The following is a 9858-nucleotide window of genomic DNA, read 5'->3' on the forward strand; positions in this document are numbered from 1 at the left end:
CCCGATATAGACCCAACCTGCTCTAGATGCCATCAGGCACTGTGTATCATATGCACTGGTCATGCTGACGCTAGTTCCATTCTGTCCATTTATCTTTCAGACTTTCTCATTTACTGTATATGCAATAAGGAAATTGCCCCAGATCTCTCCGTCGCTCTTTTCGGGTTAGGACCCAAGCAGAGGCCATAGCCTTCTCGTCCCTTCTGGCACACCCACTTCTTCTTTTTGAGTGGAAGTCAGATACACCGCCACTTAAACTGGGTTATGGATGTTATGGTCCATCTTAAACTGGGTTGGCGGAGTATCTCTCTGGGTTAGGGATGTTATGGCCCATCTTAAACTTGAGACGCTAAAATATTCTACCCGTGGCTCCTCTCAAAAGTTTTATAAGGTCTGGCAGCCATTTTGCGACTACTTTGAGCGTAACCTCTGCGCTGAGAACTTAATGTAGCCTCTGCAATCCCCCCATATCCTTTTATAATTTATATTTATTATTTATATTTACATCCATGTACTTATATAGATTTTTTGTATTTTTTTTTGTCCAACGGCTGTTGCATAGGATAGTATCAATGTAACCTGTTGCTTTATTGATGTTCTGTTACTGTAAATTATGTTCTGTTTTTGTCTACTTTTTAAAAAAAACTATAAAAACAATTGCAATATAATGCACCAAGGACCTGATAATGTCTTTTATTCTGTGTAAACTATGGATGAAATGTTTAGAGGTTATCTAAGATGCAGGCATTGTTTCAGACTACTAACTGTTAGTGTTATTAACTACCTTAAATTATATTTCACATAACCTGTCGACTATTAAGGTGCCAACATTCCTCATTCAACTATGGCGACACCAATTGCCTTGTATGAAGCTCAATACGTGAAACAAAATCACATTTTGTGTTCTGTGCCACAGTTCATGGTCCCTCACTAATAAATTGTCAGCACAGAATGAGTTCCAAATCTGTTTTAACATGTCTGAAATAGATGGGCTAGTGACTCTAAATCACTGTCGTGTCCATTAATGCCCGTACAGATGGAGTCAGGATACTCTATCTGTCCTGACCCACTTCACAGGTCACGTTCTTGTAGAATACTAAATCAATCAAGCTTCTCAAGCTTCCCAGTAACCTAATTTGATATGCTTTTATATGCTTTCTTCAATGAAAGAATCATTACTACATGGCTACAGAAGCTGACTCAACATGTAGGTTAACCAGACCATGCTACACATGCAGCTGCCCTGATAACACCAACACCAAAAACAGGCCTTCTTATATTGCTCCACTACACGACAGTAGAATAACTAATTGTTCCACTTTGAGTTTATGTTGACTGACTCACCATAAAGACATCCTGACTGGCAAACCAAATCAAAGTAATTACGCACATACACGCAAATCTTATCTGTGATTTATTATTAAAAAAGTTACTATCATTTGTCTTCAAAGTCAAGTTCGACAGCTCAGTTTGCAAGGCTAACTTCAAGATCCTTGCTTGCTCTGTCATGACATTATTTGAATGTAACTTTATGACAATAAATACACTTTAAAGGGCTTAGATCTATGACGGCAATTCCAATCCTTTAGGTAATAACACCCAAAAAATATATATCGTACAATTCACTTAATAAATTAATATCTCACTCTGTACATTTGATAAAATGCTAAGTGTGATATTACTGAAAAGATTTCCATTGAATGAAGTCACCATTGGATCCTTTATTCAGTGCCTACAGTAAACCAAGGCATACATAACCCCCAAGTGTACATAACGAGCAATGGAATTAACTCCCTCCCAGATTGCACAACATTTCAATAAATATCGATATGAGAACCCACATGGATAGACACTCTGTCTATCCATGTGGAGGGTGAACCATACTCTTGGCTACCACGTGCACGTTGATCAGGAGAATAGTAAAGTCTATACAATGTAGCTCAATAAATACGTTACCAATAAAATGTTATTTTTTTTTAAAACAGAACATACAAATACACCTCTATTGACTTTCATTCATACTCAGGATATCAAACAGCCAATCCTGGCTATTCTTCAACTTTGTTCTGAATTATTCCAAACATATGAAATTGATAATAGACCTGATGCTGCTAATGTTTCTAAAAGTAGCTGCATATCACAATCAACAACCAGGTCCTAGTATCTAACACTTCTTCTACCAGTGCACTGTCTGGAGTTGTCACAGTTAGTTGGCAAATAATTATCAGTTCAGTTCAAGCGGAGTGGATGAACCAGAATTGCCACTCATTGGTATGATGTTTCCGCTTCATAAGGCCAAACAGATGGAAGCTGTTCATTCTCTTGATCACCCATAAACACACAAATGGTGGTTTATAAGGTCAAAACAGGATAAATACAAAATTAATTGGGGGTAGATCGGAGACTTTAAAGATTGGGATCAAGTGCCGTGGAGAGGTCAAAGACTTCCGTCTTTAGGTCTGTGTGAGCGTGTCCATCCATCCTCTCTTGGCTCTCTTGGCTAGGTTTCATCCCCTCTGACAGATGTGCTCAGCTGCTATCCTCTGTCTTGTCGCCCTCCTGAATGTCAAGCTGTGTGCTCTCGTCAACGTTCTCCAGAGAGTCCGCCCGCTGGATGGTCAGCTCAGATGGGTCCATCATGGGCAGGATGCTCTGCTCTGGGTACAACCAGGGCTTCTGATCCGGAGAATTCTGCTTCTTCCACTCGGGGTAGCTCTGGCCGGCCTTGTGAACGCACTTCAGCACCTGCAGGGAGAGAGGAGGGTGTCAGAAACCTAGAGCTGAGCCCCAGCCTAGTTTTTCCCCCTCACTTACTGCATTTACTGCACTTTCATACAGTTCTGTCCAGAGGCATATACGTGTACAGTGAGTGTACAAAACATTAAGAACACCTTCCTAATATTGAGTTGCACACCACCCCCCCATGTTGACTCCAATGCTTCCCACAGTTGTGCCCAAGTTGGGTGGATGTCCTTTGGGTGGGGCAACCATTCTTGATACACACAGGAAAATGTTGAGTGTGAAAGTTCCCAGCAGCGTTGCAGTTTTTGGCACCTACTACCATAGCCCGTTCAAAGGCACTTAAATCTTTTGTCTTGCCCATTCACCCTCTGAATGGCACACATACACACAAACACACAATCCATGTCTCAATTGCCTCAGGGCTTAAACATCCTTATTTAGCCTGTCTCCTCCCCTTCATCTACACTGATTGAAGTGGATTTAACAAGTGGCATCAATAAGGGATAATAGCTTTCAACTGGATTCACCTGGTCAGTCTATGTCATGGAAAGAGCAGGTGTTCTTAATGTTTTGTATACTCAGAGCCATCAGAAAGTATTCACACCCCTTGACTTTTTCACATTTTGTTATGCTACAGCCTGAATTTAAAATGGATTACATTTAGATGTGTTTGTCACTGGCCTACACACAATACCACATAATGCCAAAGTGGAATTATGTTTTTAGATTTTTTTACAACTGAAAAGCTGAAATGTCTTGAGTCAAGTATTCAACCCTTTTGTTATAGTAAGCCTAAATAAGTTCAGGTGTAAAGTCACATAATAAGTTCAGTGGTGTAAAGTACTTAAGTAAAAACACTTTAAAGTACAACTTAAGTATTTTTGGGGGGATATCTGTACTTTCCTATTTATATTTTTTGACAACTGTTACTTTTACTTCATTACATTCCTAAAGAAAATAATGTACTTTTTACTGCATACATTTTCCCTGACAGCCAAAAGTACTTGTTACATTTTGAATGCTTAACAGGACACGAAAATGGTCCAATTCATACACTTATCAAGAGAACATCCCTGGTCATCTCTACCGCCTCTGATCTGGCGGACTCACTAAACACAAAAGCTTCATTTGTAAATTATGTCTAAATGTGTTGGAGTGTACCACTGGCTATCCGTAAGTAAATTTAAAAAAAACAAGAAAACTGTGCAGTCTGGTTTGCTTAATATACAGTTGAAGTCGGAAGTTTACATACACTTAGGTTGGAGTCATTAAAACTTGTTTTTCAACCACTCCACATATTTCTTGTTAACAAACTATAGTTTTGGCAAGTCGGTTAGGACATCTACTTTGTGCATGACACAAGTAATTTTTCCAACAATTGTTTACAGACAGATTTTTTCACGTATAATTCACTGTATCACAATTCCAGTGGGTCAGAAGTTTACATACACTAAGTTGACTGTGCCTTTAAACCGCTTGGAAAATTACAGAAAATTATGTTATGCCTTTAGAAGATTCTGATAGGCTAATTGACATCATTTGAGTCAATTGGAGGTGTACCTGTGGATGTATTTCAAGGTCTACCTTCAAACTCAGTGCCTCTTTGCTTGACATCATGGGAAAATCAAAAGAAATCAGCCAAAATTGTAGACCTCCACAAGTCTGGTTCATCCTTGGGAGCAATTTCCAAACGCCTGAAGGTACCACGTTCATCTGTACAAACAATAGTACGCAAGTATAAACACCATGGGACCACGCAGCCATCATAAAGCTCAGGAAGGAGACGCATTCTGTCTCCTAGAAATGAACGTACTTTGGTGCGAAAAGTGCAAATTAATCCCAGAACAACAGCAAAGGACCTTGTGAAGATGATGGAGGAAACAGGTACAAAAGTATCTATATCCACAGTAAAACGAGTCCTATATCGACATAACCTGAAAGGTCGCTCAGCAAGGAAGAAGCCACTGCTCCAAAACCGCCATAAAAAAGCCAGACTACGGTTTGCAACTGCACATGGGGACAAAGATCGTACTTTTTGAAGAAATGTCCTCTGGTCTGATGAAACAATAATAGAACTGTTTGGCCTTAATGACCATCGTTATGTTTGGAGGAAAAAGGGGGAGGCTTGCAAGCCGAAGAACACCATCCCAACCGTGAAGCACGGGGGTGGCAGCATCATGTTGTGGGGGTGCTTTGCTGCAGGAGGGACTGGTGCACTTCACAAAATAGATGGCATCATGAGGAAGTACAATTATGTGGATATATTGAAGGAACATCTCAAGACATCAGTCAGGAAGTTAAAGCTTGGTCGCAAATGGGTCTTCCAATTGGACAATGATCCCAAGCATACTTTCAAAGTTGTGTCAAAATGGCTTAAAGACAACAAAGTCAAGGTATTGGAGTAAAATGTTATAATAAAATGTTATTTTTTTTTAAAACAGAACATACAAATACACCTCTATTGACTTTCATTCATATTCAGGATATCAAACAGCCAATCCTGGCTATTCTTCAACTTTGTTCTGAATTATTCCAAACATACGAAATTGATAATAGACCTGATGCTGCTAATGTCTCTAAAAGTAGCTGCATATCACAATCAACAACCAGGTCCTAGTATCTAACACTTCTTCTACCAGTGCACAGTCTGGAGTTGTCACAGTTAGAAGGCAAATAATTATCAGTTCAGTTCAAGCGGAGTGGATGAACCAGAATTGCCACTCATTGGTATGGACAATGATACCAATACTAACCTGATTGACAGAGTAAAAAGAAGGAAGCCTGTACATAATAAAAATCTTACAAAACATGCATCCTGTTTGCATCAAGGCACTAAAGTAACATGCTAACCAAACCGAACGCGCACCTAAGTGCGCCATCGCGTGCATGTTGATTTTGTACCCCCACATCAGACACAATCAGGCCACGCAGGTTGAAATATCAAAACAAACTCTGAACCAATAATATTAATTTGGGGACAGGTTGAAAAGCAATAAACATTTATGGCAATTTAGCTAGCTAGCTTTCTGTTGCTAGCTAATTTGTCATAGGATTTAAACATTGGGTTGTTATTTTACCTGAAATGCACAAGGTCCTCTACTCCGACAGTTAATCCACAGATAAAACAGTAAATCGAATTCCTTTCTCGTCCATCTCTCCTCTTTCCTCAGGCTTCTTTTTTACTTCTTTGGACTTTATATGGCGGTTGGCAACCAACTTTATGGTGCATTACTACAACCGACTGGAGTGTGGTCGTCAGTTCATCTTTCAATCTCCCACGTGGGTATATGCTTCTTAAAACCAATGAGGAGATGGCACATGGTATATGCTCTTAAAAACCAATGAGGAGGGCAAATGGGCAAATGTTGCATAATCCAGGTGTGGAAAGCTCATAGAGACTTACCCAGAAAGACAGAGCTGTAATTGCTGCCAAATGTGCTTCTACAAAGTATTAACTCAGGGGTGTTAATACTTTTGTAAATTAGATATTTATGTATTTCATTTTCAATAAATTTGCAAAAATTTCTGCAACACGTTTTCACTTTGGCATTATGGGTTATTGTGTGTAAATGTGTGAAAAAAAGCAATTTTGAATTCAGGCTGTAACAATGAGTGTGAATACTTTCAACTTCATGTATTTGATCTCTATCATTTGTGTTTTACTAACTTATATAATGTAATGATATTACAATGCACGTAAGTGGGGTGCTATTCAAACAGGCTTTTGAAGAGCAGCCAGCTGTTGATCATTAATCAGTAGGTCAAGGTTTGCATTGAATCACAGCTATGAGCCACACACACAATCTTTGTTTCACACACAAAGATACACCTTGCCCTAAATAGTTTAATGCTGCACATGCTATGAAACCAGGAAAACGAGTTCTACAGGGCCGCTGAGAGTCAGTTGCTCTACCTGAGAGACTACATTGTCCCAAAAGCTGAGCAGGACCTTCCAGTGGGTTTTTATGGTTACTATTGTCATTTAAGGAGACTTGAAACCCACACTCGCTGTGCGTCGATTCGCACACTTTTACTATCTAGTTCAAAGACAAGAATTATCACTGTAGCTCTAACACAGACTCAGGTATTGGCTGACTGTTGCTTTGGAGCTAAATTAAAAACCTGTTATAACTCTGTCGTCAAACACAAAGAAGCTAAAGAATTTAGCCGAAGGGAGATTAATAACAATGTTGTCTGAGGTCATTCACGTACCCTGGGAGCCAGAACCTGAGATGCTTTGTTCACCACCCACTTTGGAAGAGAACCTGAAATACAGAATAAACAAAATAATCCATAATAACTGCAACTCTTACATTTACATTTTAGTAATTTAGCAGACGCTCTTATCCAGAGCGACTTACAGTAGTGAATACAAATGCATTTCATGCATTTTTTTTTTTGTACTGGCCCCTCGTGGGAATCGAACCCACAACCCTGGCGTTGCACACACCATGCTGGCATTGCAAACACCATGCTCTACCAACTGAGCCACAGGGAAGGCGTGGTACCTGTAGCGTAACATACTCTGTATCAAATATCTTTCAACAAAGAAAAGACAACTGAAGCATAGGATTTGAAAAAGGTCAGTGGAAGGTGGGTCTCACCTTTGGGGTCAGCCTGTGAGAGGTAGGTAAAGGAGCAGCTATTGGGTCCTATGGCCTTCACTAGGTAGCCAGTCAGGAGGGAGATGGCTCTCACAAGGTCCTTTCTGGGAGGATATTTCTGTGAAGAAATAACCAAATCAGCTGAGACGTTATCACTTGCATACTCTGAAGCCATGTGAATGACAAGAAACACATTCATGTAACAACCTTGTAATATGCTGCGTCCATACGGTTCCAGGCACATATTGAGTGAGAAACACTTTATACACGATGAGGTGGTTTTATTGTGGATGAATAATAAAAAATAAATGTTTTTATTGCAATGAGTCTCGGCTCTACCATTTCTATGGCTCAACGTCAACTAATTGTCCTCGTATATGTACACTGATGTAACATTCCGTAACTATTAGTAACTGAAGACAGACTGCTGTATGTACTGGATGGTTGCTAAGAGCCAAAGTCTACAGACAGAGGTGGAGGTGCATGGCGTACATACTGGGTGTTTGACTGAGCAGTTAATGATCACATACTCGTCGTCCGTCACCTGCCACGAACGCAGCGTCACCACATCTCTGTTCTTCAGTGGCTTCGGACACAGCCCTGAAAAAAACAGGACAACAAATGTAAAACAACTTGAGGAAAGATTTCTCATTTACAACACACCCTGCCTTTCAATGTCAGGGTAACCAAAGATTCAGAGGCAGCAACTGGACTCTCGTGTTGACTAAATACACTCTGAAAAACAGGTCACTCATGCCTTGTCTGAACTCCTGAAGACTCGGTGAAGGGGTACCATGGAGGAAGGGATTCCTTAAAGCAAGGGGAAGGTGGAGTGAATCTTAATACGAGACTTTATACCAGATTTATTTCACATTTTCACCTGTGGTCATTTCATGTTTGAACCTGTGGTTTAATGTCAATCATTAGTAAAGTTGACCTGTCAAGTTCTTGCACTGAGAGAAGAGACAAAACAACAGAGAGAAATGTGGAACAGCACACTTAACTCTAGCAGATAAGAGGAACTCACATGAGTAGTAACCCATATCGGCGTTAGGTGAGAGACGGGCAATGTCAAAGCTCTCCAACATGGTGGGGTCCCACTTCCTGCGATACTGTCCATCATGAAGGACGTCGTACATCGTGGCGGCCGACACATCTTTTATGGTCATTCTGCACTGAAATACAAACAGCAAAAGTAAATTGATTATTGGAGTAAAATAATACATTAATTAGATCTGTCACTAGATCTGCTCTTATCTGTTGAGTATTCACTATAATAAAACATGACACCAGATAAACCAATAATAATGGAAAGTTGGAAACACGCCCTAGATGCTCTTGTGATAATGTTGCCACAAAAACAAAAGGGTTGCGGTGGAAAACAGAAAGACTGTGTCATGCTGTCTCCAAGGGACATGGAAATGTCAAAAGACTAGAGATTGAGATACATTGGAAAGTAGAGAAAAGAGAGAAAAATGTTGTCCTTAAAATGCATTGTCTATTCAGACTATGATATTCGTGATGGAATACAGCATGCCCCTATTTTTGTTTATAATTTAAAGTTTAAATTGATTGAAAATAAAAAAGTTGTCAACTTGACTGATCCATGGCCATGACTTCATACTGTTAGTTTTACATTACAGTGCATCAAATTGACAGGTGAGTCAAACCAAGGTTTCCTTACTTTTATCTTGTGAACTTTTGGGACGTTTTTGTTTCCTTGAGGGGATGTTACAGGGGCCACCTCGACCCAGACCTCCATCCCGTTCTTGTCATACTTGCTGTACCAGTTGTCCGTTGACAAGGCTTGTCTTCTGAAGTCTGCAAAGACTGCCTCGTCTGGTATAATTCCCGAGAGAACTCGAGACATAATTTATATCCAACAATAAATCTTTATGAATGAATGAAAAAGCGGTAGCCTACTTAACGAGCAAAAGAAGAAGCGAAATGCTACAAGTAAAGTCACTGAATTGATGTTGTGTATCCACTCCGACCCTCTTGCCTCTAACAAAATGCTATTCTAGTAGTGACAGTGAGATAAATCCGGTTTTATACTCACTGATTAGCATATCAAGTTGGACTGGATTTTTGTGTTAGATTCCTTGCCTATCAAGTTTCCAGCCTAACGCAGAACCCTTTGAATGTGTTTCGTACTTAAAATCCAGGGCAGGGTGTTCTTTACCTGTAGTTTTACACCCCTCTCAACACGGCCGCGCCCCTTTCAACTAACTATATCAAGTAATAAATACAGTTTATTTGGCAAAGAAGTCACGATAAAAGTCTAAATGTTGTGTCGTATAGTAAATGCACAATATATTATGCAAAAATGCTGTGTCGTATTGAAATTGCACAATATATTATGCAACAACAAAAATGTCCGTCCTCGTGGCACAGAAACTGGCCCGTTGGTTACAATCACTGATGCACTGTGAATTGCATGATTAGGGCCATACATCTATGGATTTGGCAACATTCCATTCATTAGGGCTAATAACCTTTGACCGACAATATG

The 9858-nt window shown here is 39.9% G+C and overlaps 1 protein-coding gene across 1 annotated transcript; it reads right to left on the reverse strand.

The window, feature by feature from the left end:
• Positions 1-1401: 1401 nt before the first annotated feature.
• Positions 1402-9666, reverse strand: LOC106604733 (START domain-containing protein 10). Its single transcript, XM_014199699.3, has 6 exons — positions 9031-9666; positions 8374-8521; positions 7843-7946; positions 7347-7464; positions 6955-7007; positions 1402-2745 (listed from the first exon to the last, which is right to left on the reverse strand). Exons 1-6 carry the CDS (start codon positions 9214-9216, stop codon positions 2530-2532), a joined length of 825 nt encoding a protein of 274 aa, XP_014055174.1. The 5' UTR covers positions 9217-9666; the 3' UTR covers positions 1402-2529.
• Between the last annotated feature and the right edge of the window lie 192 nt (positions 9667-9858).

Source organism: Salmo salar, chromosome 05 (genome assembly GCF_965601325.2).
Source record: "Salmo salar chromosome 05, fSalSal1, whole genome shotgun sequence".
NCBI lineage: Eukaryota > Metazoa > Chordata > Actinopteri > Salmoniformes > Salmonidae > Salmo > Salmo salar.